General features: G+C 33.5%; 1 protein-coding gene across 1 annotated transcript; it reads left to right on the top strand.

Annotated features, from left to right (window-relative positions):
* Positions 1 to 14,111: 14,111 nt before the first annotated feature.
* LOC100781237 (metalloendoproteinase 4-MMP) lies at positions 14,112 to 15,565 on the top strand. The gene has a single exon (XM_006583485.4). The coding sequence runs from the start codon at positions 14,214 to 14,216 to the stop codon at positions 15,312 to 15,314; it is 1,101 nt and encodes a 366-aa protein (XP_006583548.1). The 5' UTR covers positions 14,112 to 14,213; the 3' UTR covers positions 15,315 to 15,565.
* The last annotated feature ends 4,380 nt before the right edge of the window (positions 15,566 to 19,945 follow it).

Genomic DNA, 19,945 nt, shown 5'->3' with positions numbered 1-19,945 from the left:
AATAGCACGAGCTGAAAACAACTGATTTTCACTAAGCACGAGCTTGCTCTCATCAAGCATGGTTGTGCTTCGCGAAAAAACCTCCATTTCATGATGCAAAAGAGGCATAATTTAGACCTCAAAACACACCCAAATTCAAAATGAATAACACATAACATGTGATCACATCATGGGAACAAAACCCCTAAATCAATTCTGAGAAAACATGTAAGAATCAAGAATTCCCAAATTTCTAGGTTTCTATTATTCAAAGTCAAACACTCGATTAAACCATCCAATTCGCATCAGGGCATCAATTGACCCATTAAACATGATCAATTCATAGTTATCATTGTATAGGAAAAATTAAAATGCATAAACATTCCAAAATTAACCCCAATTTGATCCTCTAAGAATCCCTGCACATGTTCACTCTAATCCTAATTGAAATAAATTCATCCCTTACTTCTAAAAGGGTTCACATGTGTAGTCCGACAACGATAGTGGCATCTATAGCGATTCCTTAAGATTCTTCAAGCTCTTCCTCTAGTTGCTCTGCTAGGGTTTTCAAGCGTTAAAGAGAAAGAGAATCACTACTAAAAAATTACTTTTTTATGACGCGCATTCTAAGACGGTTATACATAACCGCCTTAGAATGTCACGCGGTGACAATTTTGTAATTAAGAAGAATAATTTTTATTTTATGATACACATTCTAAGACGGTTTTGCGGAACCGCCTTAGAATGTACTAGGGGGAACTTAAGCAACGACAGGTTTATATGTAAAAACGTCGTTGTTTTTATTCCCCTAATTACATAATTGCCACTCGTGTGTATATACTCTGAAATCCCTAACCTTCCTTTGACTCTTGCCTTGGCCAATAGATGACGGCCGCACAAGGACCACAAAGTTAACATCTCAAGCTTCCTCTGCCGTTGTTACCTTCAACAGCTTCTCCGTCTTTTCCAGACCCCCATGCCGTTATCTCCTCTGCCGTCGTTCCCCACCGTCCACGCGCCTAGTGAGTCACCCATCTCCACCTACATGCGTGATCTGTAGACTTTCATCGATTCAAACGCCAAGCACTTTTTAGGTTTTTCTCCCTTACCTCCACCGCCTCAGGTTCAGCCTCAACAAGAACAATAGCAGCAGCAAGCGATGGTTTCGTCGTAAGCACCATCGTCGTTTCAACTGTCGTCTTTGCCTGTGCCATATGGGTGTCTCAATTCGCAACTGGCATCCTACCCTCTTTTGTCGCCAGGGCTTCTGTTTTCCCCAACTTTTGATCAGTTAGGGTTTCTGCAGCTTTCATTTTCGTCGACCGTGCCGGTTCCTAGCTCTCGCTGGAAGGGAATTTGAGAGGGTGAGGTGAGTTTGGTCACAGACATGTCCATTTAGCCCATATTTGTTAGGGTTTTTATTTTTTGGGTTGTTGTTGTGTTACCTGTACATGGTGTTGGTGCTAGGGGGAATTCAATTTGCGGTGGTTGGACTCAAAGTAGTCCGCTGCTGCTTAGTTTACTTCTATAAATGGGATATCAAAGACATGAAAATGGTACACTTTTGCATTGGTTCATGCTCTCTGCTGTTTGGGGATATGCAAAAACAAATTAGATGTTATACAATTATAGTGGGATTATTATTATCATTATCATTGTCATTATGATGTTGTTTTCAATATAATCAAAATCTTTATTGTCTTCACTATTGTTCTTCTCTTTTTTTAATTCTGTGTAAATGTCTTAACGATGTTGATATTGTCATTTATTTCTTTGTTGTTTGTCACACAAGCTGATGATAATTGGCAATTCCTTTTGACACTTCAATTGGTTAGATCCTGGTCCCTTCCCTTGTGAGCGATTGTGACTGGCTATCCCCTGTCTGATGTCTTCCAAGCCTTGAATAGGAAATAATTGACTGGTTGAATTATAATTGCATGTGTTTTGTTTCGGTGTACAAATTTTGTACTATAACACTGCTTGCCTTTTGGATTCATGTTTTTGCTAGTGGCAACATCCCATTTAGTCATACAAGGTTGAAATTTCTAGTGTTCACTCTCATGACTAATACATGATAACTTAACGAAAGGTAAGGGCAATTTCTAGTGAATTTATCTTTTAAATCTTATAGGCTGGTTTAATCTTTACCTTTTGATTTTAACATGTATTAAAAGGAATAGAGAGAGATGAGTTTCCTGATAATTTATGGAAATGAATGAAATATAGTAGTTATTTCACACTTAAATTATAGGGATGCTGATTGGAATCAAGAATTTAATTTTTCTTGATGTTAAGAATCACAAACCAGAAGGTCAGGAAGTGAGTGCAGCAGAAGTAAACATTGATAATCACATGAATGAAGGCAGTGGCTGAATTAACTTAGCATAACAATGCAAAGCTTGTTGCTGATTCCAGTTTTTCCAAGGCTAAACAAGAACATTCTTTGGACTCACAATTCAAACCGCCAGAAGCTTCACAACTAGTTTTTATCTTCACTATTTTATTCTTGTTTGGTTGCTCAAATTAAATGCATTGTTCTAATTTTTTAACATTGCTATTTTTCTTTGTAGGGGAAAACACACCCAACTCAATTTTTTTGCTTTTGATGTCCACCCCAACCCAATTATGTGTGTTTAAGCTGTATTGGCAGTGTGATTTGTTATATTTTGTGAAAACTAGGAATTTAATTATGTAATTGTCTGTTTACGACACCGTCATTTAAGACGGTTAAAAATCGTCATAGAATGGTTCGAAGAACCAACTTAGCTTCATGCTTTTGTAGTAGTGAATGGATTGAAACCTCAAATTCATTGTCTCTACTAGTGACATATCTCTCTCCACAAACATTATTTTGTAAATCCCAACGATGAGAATGTTTGAAAATGTGTTCTGAAGGTGATGCTAAAGTTTAGGACAAGCCAACTGTTAACGAGTCTGAGATTGTAGTTTTACTGGAATAAGTTTGGGTGTATACGAGAAAAGAGAGGATTTTGGGAGAGGAAAAAATGGAGAACGAAATTGGGAGGAAGAAGGAGTGTAGAAACGTATTGTAATTATAAAAATTGACATAATATATCTCTATTTATAACTAGAGTTCCGAGTCTACTATTTATTCTATTTTTCTTTATTTTATTATTTCATAAAAAGAGAGCTTTATTTACTCCCTATTAAATAAATAAATAAAATATATTTTTTATTTTCTAAAACACTCTTTTTAATTTTTTTAAACATATATTTATTTTATTCATCTCAAATCCATTATTTTAATTAATAAAAATTATTTTCCATCGTTCACTTAAATAAAAAATACCATTATTTTTTTAAAACTCACAATATTTTTAAATAAAACTTTTCTTATTAATTTTTCGAAAAACAGAGTGTTACAAAACCAAACACGTCTGTAAGTCCAAGATATTGTCTAACTAGCTAATAATTAGAAGCTATTTTTTTAAAAATGAAAAAATGACCTAATTAAATAACTGTTGTCTCTCTTCCAATAAAATTTGTAAAATAATGCTTTGAAAGCAAAAGAAACCGAAGAAGAAAATTAAAAACGCTGGTGGGAATAAAAAAAAGAAGTTTATAGTTGACATCAGCCAGATTTCCTCAATCAATTTATCATTGTTCCTAACCAGAAGAAAGAGATAAAAATGATGCACCACAGCTACTCTAGAAAGTGGCAAGAATTTGAGACAAACCATAAGACGTTACATCAAGCTGAGTTGATATGGGTCCTTTTGGAGGGGAGAGTTCTCCTTGTCTAGCTAAATTTATGAAGGAATTCAGGCTCTGAAGAAAATTTCTCATATTCTTAGTGGTGCATCTGACACATCTACACCTGGCTAGCTCCCTCTTCCAGACCCTGATCAATTTTTGTCCCAACTTTTATTGTTGTCCCTTTCAATTATACGAGAAATTAACCATTCTGCCTCAACATTTGGAGAAATTAAATATCTACTTCATAGATATCAATGCCACTTTTTTTAGTATTTGATTGCTAGGGTATAGTCAAAATTTCACACTATTACAGATAAATAAAGGGTCCCCAGAACCCACTTTTGGTATCTCCCCCTTCACAAATGATTTGAATGTTTATGGTGTTAATTAAGAATTGTGTTTTGTTACGGTTTTTTGAATCAGATCAATATTTTCTTACCTTCGTGGATGGAAATGATAACAATGGTAATGCAATGGGTTATATACAATAGTGCTGCCCACTTTTTAAAAAAAACTACAATTTGCTACCCGAAAATTTGATGCAACAACAGATAATTAATAACTTTTTAAGTAGTGTTGAATTTCATTTATAACTTTTTAAGTTGATAAATAAATAAATTTTTCTAAATTATAATATGCTAATTAATAAGTAAACTAAATAAGAGGTAAATACATCATTTTTTTTTACCTATTTTGAAAAGAAACTCACCATATAAATGTGTCTTTATCCTCTTACTAAAATTACACTGGTTTAACTGAAATTAATTTCAGATCTTTTAAATAAAATATCGAGTTTTATAAATGAAAATAATATAATTAAATAAAAGAGTCTCTATTAAAAGAAAGTTACTGGATATTTTATATCAATAATTAGTTATTAATAAATTGATATTTAGAGTGTGAAAGGTTTTAGATTTATGAGATTATAAATATTTGTTCACCTAATTACATTATTTTTTATTTTTTTTAAAGAGAGCTAATTTACCATAGGATTTGGCTATTCTAGAATGAATAAGAGTAAAGTAAATAATTTAAATTGTCCATAAAGAAAAAAAACCATGAATACTACATAAATATACATAAAACGTGAACTACTCGCTTAAAAAAAAAATTCAACTCGTGGTTCAAACCTAAACATCTATAATTAAGAGTTGGATGTTAACGTTGCTTCCTAGGTTGTGGGTGCGGCATGATCTCACCGCATATCTTTTCATCGTCAGATTGAGTTGTACCAATTTTTTTTCTATGTACAATATCACGCTCTGAATTGTGTTGACATCAATTATATATCCATGCACATTTTTTCTATGCACAATGTAGACCTGTGAAATCTTTTGTCGACGTACCTACACTAACAATGCCCTTTTGAATGATTTGAAATTGTTGATCAATGTAGTCATTCAATCCATTTGAATTATGCTAATTGTAGACAATTAAAAGAAGATAAACTTTTATAGAAATGTAAATGTAATCATCTTATTTTGATCTATATTTTTCTTTTCTCAAGTTCAGTGGTCATTATCTCTAGTTTTTTTAATAAAAGTTTTGTTCCAGAAGATATTTAAGTTAGTTTTTAATTTTTTTTTATTAATTAGAAAAATGATTTGATTGTTTGATAAATAATTTTTTAAAGTATTTTTTTAGTAATTTTTAATATTTTTTAAAACACTTGATGTAATATTTTTTAAAATGTTAATTTTTAATTTTTTATATTTTCTTTCATTTTTATATTTAATACATTTATTAAATTTTGTTATTATCTTTTTTAAATGAATCATGATTTTATTATTTTTATGTTATTTTATATTTTTTAATTACTTTAACAACTAATTTTATCAAATATTTATAATTTAATAAGTTAACTTTTTAACTTATAACTTCAGCTACCAGTTAATTTTTTAATTCATAATTAATTTTTCAACTAATTTTACCAAAGTTTATGCGTTAGAAGCATTTCTGTTAGCATTTAACTTGTGAAGAAAAAAAATACCATATGTCTATTTGGATTCATAAAACCGATGAGTGAGTTTTTAGTAATATAATTTGATTTGAATAATAGATATTAGAAAATTAATTTAGACACACAATGTTGTTTAGACTTACAATTAAAATTAAATTCTCACCGTATAATTATCAAACTAACATAAAAAAACTAGCTACTAATATTAACGTACACTAAGAATATACATAAAACAAATAACTTTATTCAAGTCAGTGTTATGCAATTGCTTGAGATTTAATGCTTAAAATCATGTTTTCAACAAAATGTCAAACATCATGATCAATGGAAAAATCATATTTGACTCATGCTAAAATCAAGTTGAGACATCCCTAACGCAAAACCTTAAACACACCCTATATATTGTCCTCTGATGAAAAGTATTTTGTAGTTCAATATAGTGTGTTTTGTAGTCGTGCTAGAAGTTCCTCATAAAAGAAGAGAAACAATAGCAGCTAATCATGCCCCGATGCACATATGAAGGGATAGATCTTTCTTTTGTGCTTTAATTTTAACAGCTGAATGTGTTGTCTAAGAAAGTGAATCAACTATTGAATCATTATACACTAATGCTCATGAGAATTTGGGAAGTTGACACTTGAAATTGTTAAGATAAGCTTTCATTGGATAAACCAAGGCAAATATCTAATTATAAGAGAGGCCCAACAATGAAAGGGAGCGATATGACATTGAATTAGAATATAGGAAATTACGTAATGCACCCATTTTTTGCTAGGTGTACTCCCAAAATTCTTAATAGGCTTAAATATGTTTGTTTTTTTCCAGTAAAATAGTGGTTTTTCATTTTTGGTCTCTTTATGTTCATTTTTCTAATTTTAGTCTTTTTAAGTTTGTGTATTTTCAATTTCGATCCCTATTAGATATTTTGCTTATTTTTAGTTCCTATAAAATTTGTTTTTTTTCCTTCCAATTTTGGTCCTGTAAGCGTGAACTTATGGAGACTATAAGTGAGAAAATTAGAATCTTGCAAGGACCAAATTTGAATAAACACAACCTTACAAAGACTAAAAATGAGCAAGATATCTTACAGAAATAAAAATTGAAAAAAATGCCAACTTATAAAGACTAACATTAAAAAAATGAACTTAGAAGGACCAAGAATGAAAAAGTGCTAATTTACAAGGACCAAGAAATATTTTAGCCTTCTTAATACTCCCTTCTTACTGTTCTTCTCCCAAGCAAACCCTAATCGCCTCTCCCCCAAACCTCTATAACCAGTGCACCTAACAACCGCCTCCACCTAACAACACCATCAAATCCAAACACCATCACAACCACCAAACACCATCTCCACACCGCACTAGACACACCATCGACCGCGTCGCATGACGATAACCCACAAACCTCCATGTTGCCTCAAATTCACCATCGTATCACACTGCCCTTGTATAGTTTCAAATTGAGTAATCCATAATGTTTGTTTTTGTTGAAATATAAACTTGATTTGGGCCTAAATTAATTATTTGGTTCCTTGGACTTAGTTATTTTGGACTTAAGTAATTATGGGTCATGTTTCTAGAGAATTCTTGTAGTGTTTGGAGTGTCTAGATATTTCTTATGGTTTTAATATTCTCTAGAATACTCTTTGGATCTCTAGAGTTGAGAACTCTCTAGAATTAGTGTGTCTAGAGTTCTCCTTAGAGTAGTATAAATAGAGATGTAATCCTACACATTTGTATCAAGCAAAAATACAAAGTTCTCTCCTCCATAAAGAATTCTCCTTCCTATCAAGTTTCTATTCAAAGTCTCCAATATTCCTAAACACTTTTCCTAAACATAAAAAGCCTTAGTTCCAACAAAGTGGTATCAGAGCTTCAAGATCCTCAAAAGATGGCGAATGGAGGTTTTCCTTTCCAAATGCCGATGCTCACAAAGAACAACTATGATAATTGGAGTATCAAGATGAAGGCGCTACTAGGAGCTCAAGATGTGTGGGATATCGTAGAGAATGGCTTCGAGGAGCAAGATGAAGCCTCGCTAAGCCAAGGTGTAAAGGAGACGTTGAAGGAGTCAAGAAAGAGAGACAAGAAAGCTCTCTTTCTCATTTATCAATCGGTGGATGAAGATACATTTGAGAAGATATCCATCGCAACGACGGCCAAAGAAGCATGGGATAAGTTTCAAACTTGCAACAAAGGAGTTGAGCAGGTAAAAAAGATTCGTCTTCAAACTCTTAGAGGTGACTTTGAGCGTTTGTTTATGGAGGAGTCCGAGTCAATTTCTGATTATTTTTCTCGAGTATTGGCCGTAGTCAATCAACTTAAAAGAAATGGTGAAGATGTTGATGAGGTGAAGGTCATGGAAAAAATACTTCGAACTTTAAATTCAAGTTTTGACTTCATTGTTACCAACATTGAAGAAAACAAGGATTTAAAGACCATGACTATTGAGCAACTCATGGGTTCCTTACAAGCATACGAAGAAAAACAAAAGAGAAAAATTAAACAAAAGGAGGCTACGGAGCAACTACTACAGTTCAGCGTAAAGGAAGCAAACTATGCAAATTACAAGAGCCAAAGAGGACGAGGTCGTGGCCAAGATCGTGGACGTGGACGAGGACATGGAGGAGAAGGAAGAGGTGGTTACAACAACCACTCCAACAAATTCAACAATGGAGAAAGAAGTTGGAATCCACAAGTAACAAGAGATCGTGGAAGAGGAAATTCATGGTCGAGGTATGACAAATCACAAATCAAGTGCTTCAATTGCAACAAGATTGGTCACTATGCATCCGAGTGTAGATTCTCGAAGAAGGTTGAAGAGAAAGCTAACTTTGTAGAAGAAAAAGGCGGAGAAGAAGAAACTTTGCTACTCGCGTGCCAAAACAAATTTGAAGAGAAAAGAAACAAGTGGTACCTCGACACCGGCGCAAGCAACCACATGTGCGGCGATAAAAGCGTGTTCGTGGAGATCAATGAAGCGGCAACTGGAGATGTCTCATTTGGAGACGACTCAAAGATACCAGTCAAAGGCAAAGGTAAAATTCTCATACGTTTGAAGAATGGGAGTCATCAATTCATATCCAATGTCTACTATGTGCCTAACATGAAGAATAATATTTTGAGCTTGGGACAATTATTAGAGAAAGGCTATGACATCCATTTGAAAGAACATAGTCTTTTCTTAAGAGATTGTAGACATAACTTGATTGCTAAGGTGCCTATGTCAAAGAATAGAATGTTCCTCTTGAACATTCAAAATGATGTGGCAAAGTGTCTCAAGGCTTGCTATACCGACTCTTCATGGCTATGGCATCTACGGTTCGGGCACCTCAACTTCGACGGTCTAGAACGTTTAGCGAAGAAGGAGATGGTGAGAGGCTTGCCTAGCATCAACCACCCAGACCAACTTTGCGAAGGATGTCTAATTGGGAAGCAATTTCGTAAAAGTTTTCCAAAGGAATCAACAACAAAAGCAACAAAGCCACTAGAGCTCATACACACCGATGTCTGTGGACCAATCAAACCCAATTCATTTGGTAAGAATAAGTACTTTCTCCTCTTTATTGATGATTATTCCAGAAAAACCTGGGTTTATTTCTTGAAGGAGAAATCAGAAGTGTTTGAAAACTTTAAGAAGTTTAAAGCCCTCGTGGAGAAAGAAAGTGGTCTTTCCATCAAGGCCATGAGATCTGATCGAGGAGGAGAGTTCACTTCAAATAAGTTCAACAAATATTGTGAAGACCATGGAATCCGTCGCCCACTGACAGTGCCAAGATCGCCACAACAAAATGGAGTAGCAGAGAGAAAGAACCAGACCATACTTAACATGGTGCGAAGCATGCTCAAGAGCAAGAAGATGCCGAAGGAGTTTTGGGCTGAAGCAGTGGCATGTGCAGTTTACCTAACAAATCGTTCTCCAACAAGAAGCGTGCATGAGAAGACACCACAAGAAGCATGGAGTGGAAGGAAGCCCGGGATCTCTCACCTCAAAGTGTTTGGAAGCATTGCCTATACCCATGTTCCAAACGAAAAGAGGACAAAGCTCGATGATAAAAGTGAGAAGTACGTGTTTGTGGGTTACGACTCAAGATCCAAGGGGTACAAGCTCTATAATCCAAATAGTAGAAAGATCGTCATAAGTCGCGACGTGGAGTTCGACGAAGAAGATTGTTGGGATTGGAGTGTTCAAGAAGATAAGTATGATTTTCTTCCTTATTTTGAAGAAGATGATGAAATTGAACAACCAATCATAGAGGAACATATTACACCACCTGCCTCACCGACACCAAGGCTGGATGAAACAAGTTCAAGTGAGAGGGCACCGCGACTAAGGAGCATTGAAGAGATTTATGAGGTAACCACAAACCTAAACGACATTAACCTCTTTTGTCTTTTTGGTGATTGTGAGCCTCTAAGCTATCAAGAAGCAGCGGAAAACATAAAGTGGAAAGACGCCATGGACGAAGAAATCAAGTCAATCACGAAGAATGATACGTGGGAACTTACTACACTTCCACGAGGACACAAAGCAATCGGAGTAAGATGGGTGTACAAGGCAAAGAAGAATGCTAAAGGAGATGTGGAGAGATACAAAGCAAGATTGGTGGCTAAAGGCTATAGTCAAAGACAAGGAATTGACTATGATGAGGTATTTGCTCCTGTTGCTCGTCTTGAAACTATTAGACTGATCATTTCTTTGGCAGGCCAAAATAAATGGAAGATCTATCAAATGGATGTGAAGTCAGCCTTCTTGAATGGTTTTCTCGAAGAAGAAGTCTATATTGAGCAACCACTGGGCTATGAAGTAAAAGGGCAAGAAGAAAAAATCTTGAAGTTGAAGAAGGCGTTGTACGGTCTCAAGCAAGCACCGAGAGCTTGGAATGTTCGAATCGACAAGTACTTTCAAGACAAGAACTTCATCAAGTGTCCATATGAGCATGCACTCTATATCAAAGCGCAAAGTGGAGATATTTTGATTGTGTGTTTGTATGTAGATGACTTGATCTTTACAGGGAACAATCCAAGCATGTTCGAAGAGTTCAAGAAAGATATGTCAAATGAATTTGAGATGACGGATACGGGGCTCATGGCATATTATCTCGGCATCGAAGTAAAACAAGAAGACAAAGGAATTTTCATCACCCAAGAAGGCTATGCCAAAGAAGTCGTTAAGAAGTTCAAGATGGATGACGCCAATCCAGTTGGCACCCCGATGGAATGTGGCAGCAAGTTGAGCAAGCATGAAAAAGGAGAGAATGTGGATCCAACTCTTTACAAAAGTTTGGTTGGAAGTTTACGTTACTTGACATGTACAAGGCCGGATATTCTCTACGCTGTAGGAGTAGTAAGTCGCTACATGGAAGCTCCAACCACAACTCACTTCAAGGCGGCAAAGAGAATCCTTCAATACATCAAAGGTACAACAAACTTTGGCTTGCACTATTACTCTTCTGACAATTATGACATTGTTGGCTATAGTGATAGCGATTGGAGTGGAGACTTGGATGATAGAAAGAGCACTACTGGTTTTGTATTCTTTATGGGAGATACTGCTTTCACTTGGATGTCAAAGAAGCAACCAATAGTCACACTATCAACTTGTGAAGTCGAGTATGTCGCTGCCACATCATGCGTTTGTCATGCAATTTGGCTAAGGAACTTGTTGAAAGAGTTAAAAATGCCACAAGAAGAACCTATGGAAATATGTGTTGACAATAAATCAGCACTCGCTTTGGCAAAGAATCCAGTCTTTCATGAAAGAAGTAAGCACATCGACACCCGTTACCACTTCATAAGAGAATGCATTGAGAAGAAGGAGGTAAAGTTGAAGTATGTGATGTCTCAAGATCAAGCTGCCGACATTTTCACAAAGCCACTCAAGTTGGAAACTTTCGTGAAGCTAAGGAGTATGCTTGGAGTCACAAATCAAGTTTAAGGGGGGATGTTGAAATATAAACTTGATTTGGGCCTAAATTAATTATTTGGTTCCTTGGACTTAGTTATTTTGGGCTTAAGTAATTATGGGTCATGTTTCTAGAGAATTCTTGTAGTGTTTGGAGTGTCTAGATATTTCTTATGGTTTTAATATTCTCTAGAATACTCTTTGGATCTCTAGAGTTGAGAACTCTCTAGAATTAGTGTGTCTAGAGTTCTCCTTAGAGTAGTATAAATAGAGATGTAATCCTACACATTTGTATCAAGCAAAAATGCAAAGTTCTCTCCTCCATAAAGAATTCTCCTTCCTATCAAGTTTCTATTCAAAGTTTCCAATATTCCTAAACACTTTTCCTAAACATAAAAAACCTTAGTTTCAACAGTTTTCGCTACCCATATTGTTTCTATGCGAATACTTGTTAAGCAAACACTTACTAATTTTTTAATATATGCAACTATCCGCAGATACTCATGAATATTTACTAAAAAAATAGTTCAAAATATTTTAAAATACAACTTGATTATTATTTTTATTTTCTAACATTTTCTTCAAAAAATAATTTAAATGTCAAAATTAAGATTTTTCATTTTAGAAAGTAAATTTAAATTTAAACGGTTTGAATCTCAAGTTAAAACAAAAGTTAATAAATTAAAATAATTCAATCTCATAAGTCTAAATAAAAGTTAATATGGTACAATATTTTCATGTCACAGATAAAATTATTTTTTTACCGAACAATCAAAATTATTTAAATAAAAATATTTAAGTAATTTAATTATAATAGATATTTAACGAGTACCATGAGACGGGTATTTTGATATTTACCCCCCGCTTATTAACAAATAACAAATATATGCTTTAAAATTATTCATAGATATCCATTTAGGTATCTATTTTTTTTTATCCGTTTTGAGTTTGGTATATAAATATATGTAAATATGGATATTTTTGCTATCCTTATGCTACTGTGCTGCGCTCACGAATATCAGTCAAACAGATGTGTTAGTTACCCTGTACAAGTGACATGTCAATTCGTTAGTCAACTTGTCAGTTTCACAGTTTTTTGGTCTACTGAGAAGGCGAGAGAATAGAGCATCAATTTTCTAATTAATTCGATATATTCAGGGGGGCTTGCATATGAATTAATTTTCTAAATCCTAATTTAAATGTTGATTATTCTTCACATTGTTCAAAGCCATAAAACACACAAGCAGTTCGTAAGGTTTGTCCATTTTATTTATTCATACTTATATATTTAGATAAATGCTAGTTAATATTTTTAAGATATTAATTTATAAATTAAAAAGAAAAATATTTTTATTAAGATATATAAAATTATATTATTTATAATTTTTTTTTACATTCTCATGTGAATTATATCATAAATATTTCCTCTTTTATACAATAAATATATATATTTTTAGTTTCTTGAGAGCAGTGATTAGCAAAAGTCATGTATTTAATATGGTTGGGACTTTGAGTAAACAATACGTTAGAAAGATGTGAGAGAAAGACAAGTCCAACAACCAACAATGATGGAGTGTAACTCTAGACAAGTGTGTCTGTTAGACCTGAATTGCCACTTTATCTTGAAACAAGTTACCTGCAAGATTGGACAACTTAGTTCTCAGTCGTTCGCTCCTACTTGCATCCATTCAAATGAATTTGCTTTGCTTTTTAAGTTACTTCATAACACATAAAGCGATTTCGAAAGGTGACACAAATTTATCAACGAGGTATTGTTTAATGCAAAAGAGAAAATATCGGAAAAGTTATAAGAAAATTATTATAATAAGTGAACTGTATAATAAGGAGAAAAAAAATCATTTCACGAGAGTGAAATAAAAGGGCTAGTGCAGACCGTAGTATTCAGGAAATTAAAGGCTATATTATATTTGAAATAATATGCATTTATTTAACCATACAAAATTGTATAAAAACAAATCAATTACCTTTCCAAAACTTAAAATAAAGCACACAAACCTATAAATGGCTATGAAAAAATATTAAACGAATGTCTGCTATACATGTCTCAAATAAGTGATACAGTAATTTGGAGTATGTTTAAGCCATTGATTAAAATAATTGAGACATCTCCAAAGACTGGATCTATGCTTGTCAGAAAAGAGAAATTCTATAAATTAAAACATGAAAAACCACTTAATTACACGTGTGGAAAAAAAGCTGGTACAAAAGCCTTCCATGATGATAAAATCATCCATAAGTATATGAAATTGAATGCATTTCTTTATTCAACATCTGTACTTCAGGTTTTTCTTTTCATTTTATTTCAAACTATATGAAGTTGAATGCATTTTTTTTGATATAGTTAACCGTCAATATCTTCCATGGTGATAAAATCATGCAAAAGCTATCAACTAATAAAAATCATGACAATGAACACGTAGATTCTGGCCATTATTTACCTTATTTCAGATTAGTCTTATCCTTGTACCTATAACCATATATGAATCATATGCAAATCAATATATGTTCCAAAATGGTTATAATGATTAGTTCATTAATCCTTCTTCGATAAAGTTGACTCTATATGTATTGCTTTGCATCAAAGCTTTCATCTATATATCCCTCCAAAATCCACAACCTCTAAGCAACCACCATGTTCCTTTCAGTCAGATACTCCTTCACGCTCTTCTTCATTCTCCTCCTCTTATCACCTTCACACATTGCTTCAACAACACCAACACTAGCTCACACACTAACACAATCAGCCACCAAAATAGCCATCACAAACCGCAACATCCATAGCCTTAACAATGCTGGAAGAGGCACCAAAATCACCGGCATATCGCAATTCAAACGATACCTGCATCGTTTTGGGTACTTACAAAACAACAACATTAGTTTCAGTGATGAATTTGATGCCGTGTTGGAATCGGCTCTCTTTAGATACCAACGAAACCTTGGACTCCAAGTAACCGGGAAGCTCGATTCCAACACGGTTTCTCAAATGATCACACCAAGATGCGGTGATCCAGACACAAACACAACACCCCATCATCACAATCACGTTCACAAAACGCGCTTAACGAAGAATTTTGTGTTTTTCCCGGGAAAACCACGTTGGTCACGTTCCATGCCAATGACACTAACCTATGCCTTCTCCCGTGAGAACATGATCCATAGTTTGAGCATGAAGGAGATAAGAGAGGCATTCCAACGTGCATTCACAAGGTGGGCTTCGGTTATTCCGGTTAGTTTCGTTGAGGTGAGTGACTTTGAACTCACGGACATAAAAATAGGGTTTTACAATGGGGAGCATGGCGATGGTGAACCCTTTGATGGGGTGCTTGGAGTGTTGGCTCACTCCTTCTCGCCGGAGATCGGCCGGCTCCACCTCGACGCAGCCGAGACGTGGGCGGTGGACTTCCGGTCGACCACGTCAGAGGTGGCGGTGGACTTGGAGTCGGTGGCCACACATGAGATTGGACACTTGCTGGGGTTGTCTCATAGTTCGGTGAAAGAGGCTGTTATGTATCCAAGTTTGAGGCCTAGAGATAAGAGGGCTGATTTGAACATTGATGACATAAAAGGGGTGCAATCTCTATATGGGTCAAACCCTAATTTCAGATCCGAGTGGTCACTAGAGTCTGATATGTCCGCAAATCAAGGTTCTGCGTTTGTCGAACCTTTGAGGTTGACTTCTAGTTTGATAATTATAATTTCCCTCATTCATAGTTTATGTTCATATATAATCTGAACATTTTTTTTTTTTTTTGTGGTTGTACTTCTTTTTATCTTTTGTGCTTGTGAAGTAGATCAGAATATTCAATGATGACGTTGGGTTGAGTATGAAGAGGTACGGAGAACCCTTAACAATATATATATATATATATATATATATATATATATATGATTAGAATAGTAGTTGCCATATGTTCAAACAGATAGTGATGGCGGTTGTTGTGATGATGGTAGTCAGTCACACAGAAATTGATGTTATAGTTGTTTTAGTTCAAGTTTTACATTCGTTTGAGATGTTGGTGTTTGTTTCTATTTCTCTTATAATCTAATTTTTCTTCACATATTAACCGATTCTATCTTACTCTATATCTCAATCAGCTTGGAAGATCATGAATGATTCATTCATCATGAGTGTAACACGATATATGCTTTAACATAATGCATGCATGATTTTGACTAATTAAGTGTACTTGAAACATTTATGTAATTTTACCCTGTAAATTAGAAGTACTTTTTGTCAAGGAATTGAAGTATCCATCTACACTTGTGTAAAGGAATTGAAACATTTATGAAAATGGTTTTGGAAACATAGATGGGAAAAAGTACAATGCATGACTTAAAAGTTAAAAGTGGTGTGTATGGTTTGCACCAGTGCAAAATTAGGAATTATAAGACAAATTTAGTGATAAAAAGAGAAGGGAGGAAGAGAAATATTATGGATTGATTTTCTCTTTAATAAAATACTAACAATTTATTATTAATATTTATTGATAAAAAATAAGTGAAAAACTATTAACTTGTATTATATCTAAAGAGAAGGTTTGATGCGAAAATTCATCTAACTGTTGGAGAGAAGGAGCACGTGGTTATCATTACTCTGTTATAAGGTTGCATATTAATTAGCATCATTAAGATATCTAACTGGTGATAAGTTTATAGTTAGATTCTGGTTTCATGTGCAGGTGATTGCCCAAAAATAATTTTGAATTAAAATATGTATTATTATTAATTACTTTATCTGCAGGATACCATAATAACCTGACCCAGCTTTAAGTAAATAACAATTTATACAAAAAGAATAATGTTGTGACTAATTTATCACAACAAGAACTGATATTGCATATTTTTCCCAGTAACAATTAATCAGCTATATATATTTGGGCTAAACTTGAAATTCATTCACTAAAAGTAGACTTTGGTACTCTCTAGTACTCTATGAAAATCTCTAATGAAAAGTTTAGACAACTAATCAACTATCCATTAATTGGAGGGAAAATCTCTCTACTAGAATCAATAGTAACGTCTTTACCTTTTAAGAGTTTCTACGGGTATGAGAACAAAAAACTGGCCTACGTACACTAGTTAGGAAAAAATATTGTAGACCAGAGGAAGTGTGGGGACGGGAACTAAAACATATGGCTTCTTAATGGTTAGCATGAGTTAAATGAAGAATAATGTGGCATCTGCTAATAATTCATTGTCAGTAATCTTAAATTAATGATGTTAAAAGAAGTGACTTTTTTTCGCAGTATGGTAGCAAGTAAAGTGGGGCGGTGATTAATCCTTATTTTTTCAACCATGAATCTTATCCATTGGTTGAATTCATCTTCAACAATAATTTAACCAAAGTATCATTCTTCCTTCTGTTTTTTTGAAGTGGTTGCCAGTAGAAAAAGAAAAGAAAAAAACATACCCTGAATTTTGACATGCAACGATGAAATCTACACGACAGATTTTGCATGGAATAATTCTCTTTTTGAACATATATATTTAATGTTTCAGCGATCCTCATTATTACAGATAAGAAATTTTACGACATCGAACTTATAATTGTAAAATGTGAATTGCTTTTCACGATAATTTTAAAACCGTCATGAAATAGATTACTTTTTTATAATAAAAGCCTTTTTAACTTTTATGTCGAAAGATTATTATAGAAAGATTAATATCAATGGCGATTTTTAATAAAATTGTAAAAAAAAAACCATCTTCTACATCGATTTTGACAGTTTTTTAGGAACCGTCATAGTTTATAATTTTTTTTAATATTTAGTTTATTTTTGTGTCTGTCCAACTTAATTTAACAAACAATATATTCATGCTGTCTATACCAAAACAAATATAGAAAACATATCAAGGCAGTCCAAACAAAAACAAGTACATGAAACAAATCTAGAGAGTGCAAATCAAATTACAAATTAATTAATTAATATCAGTATATATGTTGGAAATGATGTAAAATATCAAGCATTGTCAAACATTGGTCCATGCATTATTTTTACAATTTAAAAAGTATCTTGCTTATACAAGTACAGGAAACAAATCTAGAGAGTGCAAATCAAATTACAAATTAATTAATTAATATCAGTATATATGTTGGAAATAATGTAAAATATCAAGCATTGTCAAACATTGGTCCATGCATTATTTTTACATTTTAAAAAGTATCTTGCTTATTCCTTGTGAATTGTTGTAATCTTCTCTAATTCTAATGATGTTCCATCACTAAACCACTAAACATATAATAAATACAAGTTAATCATATTAAATAATGAAAAGTGTAATAATTAAAAATGTCAAAGCAAACTAGTATATTGTTAAACACAAACTAATGACATTTTATAATTAAAATTTTAATAATTGAAAATTGTTAAACCAAACTAGTATACCGTGTTCCATTCATTCTTCAAACCCCACATGATTGTGGTCCTTATCCAGTGCATGACATAATAGTCACACTTAGCCTCCGGATTCAATGACTATAAATTCAATTAGAAATATAGTTAAAGTTCATAATTACAAAGTTACAAAATGTTATCAATCAAATTAAAACATTGATTACATGACTTACCTTTACTTCAATCTAGTGAGGTGCAAGTAAAGGTGGTTTACTCTGGGAGGGATTACCATGGAATCTCTTCAATTCCTTCACAGCCCTAGTTAAAAGAAACATGCATGTATATTGTAGGAACAAAAGATTGATGTGTATCCATACTGAGAATTAATAGAGTAGAAGAGTTACAAGTTCAAACTTAACTTGTTATTTGGGACTTTGACGTGAATTTCAAGCTTTTTATGCAAGTAACAGAACCCTACAACAACATCGTTCCTAGGATAGATAACAAGGAAATGCCAAAAATCTCTGCTCTCTAACTTCCATTTCGAGGTATGTAGTACATAATTTGTGCAAATATTCTTTTCATAACTCTACACTATTAGTTGGTTGGAAAATATCACTACCAATTTACTACTTTAGGAAAACTAGAGTAAGGTTCATAGTTCAGTGCATTGCATAGAAGATTGAGAAGCACTATTTGTAAACCTTAACTTAACTAAAAGTGGTGTGAAAATTGAGAAGCATAAGAACCTTGAGTAAGAATAACCACTTTAATGGGTGTTTCGGTTCCCTTAGCCAAATTTACTTGTCAACAAAAGAGTGGAAAAAAGATTCAAAATGAATTCATGCATCATAAAGTTTATAGCTCAAGTTTTCAATGTAACTACATATACCAAGTTTTCAATGTTGATCCTATAATTGACTTCAAATGCTGACTGTTGAAATGATGGATAGAACTAAATTTGCAAGAGATAAGTAGGTAGATTCAGTTAAAAAAAACCATCCACATTGGGGAAATTGGAAGGTCAAAACAAACACCAAGCAAAACATTGATTTTTTGAGGTTAGAAACTTAAGTTTTGCAGATGCACCACTAAATGAAAACACTAAATATGTGGAATTAAGCCCAATAGTCCTTTGATTTATTGGATAATACGTACCATTAAATGAACCATGATGGCATTTGGTTACTTACTGAAATTCAATTCATTTACAAATTTAACAAGATCATTGAAAATGCACTTAAGTATTTCTCAAATAGCAAGCAATAATAACAGATGGACCAATTAAGAAGAATTAACAATGAAGACCTTGATGCCTTGCCAATGACTATAACTCATAATACAAGTAGAACGTATATGTATGTAATGTGTGAGGTAGAATTACTGCTTTAACTGGCTCCCTATTAGTGGCTTAATTAAAGTGAGATTGGATTGAAGATTTGTGTTGTTCACAACTTCACATCCACCACAACACAAGTATAGTTGATTGCACAAGTAATAATCCAAATTACATCAATGTCTAACTAAAGAGACTTAGTTACTCATTGGAAAAGACAAAAAAAAAATTAGTGATCCTTGGAAACCTTGACTATCCTCTGCAAAAGAGTTTTTTAATAACCAAAATCATTCACTTAATTTTGGATTCAATTTGACCAAAATTTCTAACTCTACAATTTAGGACTTTCTGCATATATAGGTGTCTACTCTAAACTCTAAGGTAAAAGTAAAAATATAAAATCATCATAACATGTGGCATTCATTTCCAGGATTGTCGACCAAAGACTCGTGAGACATTTTAGAGGAAACATGGGATTAGATCTAAAGAAGACTTAACAACTTAAGGTTGAGCTACCTAAAAGGAAGAGCTTAAAGAACCTTACCAACAACTTGAAAGACATATACACAACACTTGACGTCTTGACCCAATACCATGATTTTCCTTTGAGATATTTCAATTTTAAAAAAATTTCAATTAGCTTTGACACATGAAAAATTTGAGCAAATATTGCAATATCCCTTGGAAAATGGA

Source organism: Glycine max, chromosome 7, assembly GCF_000004515.6.
Source record: "Glycine max cultivar Williams 82 chromosome 7, Glycine_max_v4.0, whole genome shotgun sequence".
NCBI lineage: Eukaryota > Viridiplantae > Streptophyta > Magnoliopsida > Fabales > Fabaceae > Glycine > Glycine max.
This window is presented reverse-complemented; position numbering and strand designations above follow the sequence as displayed.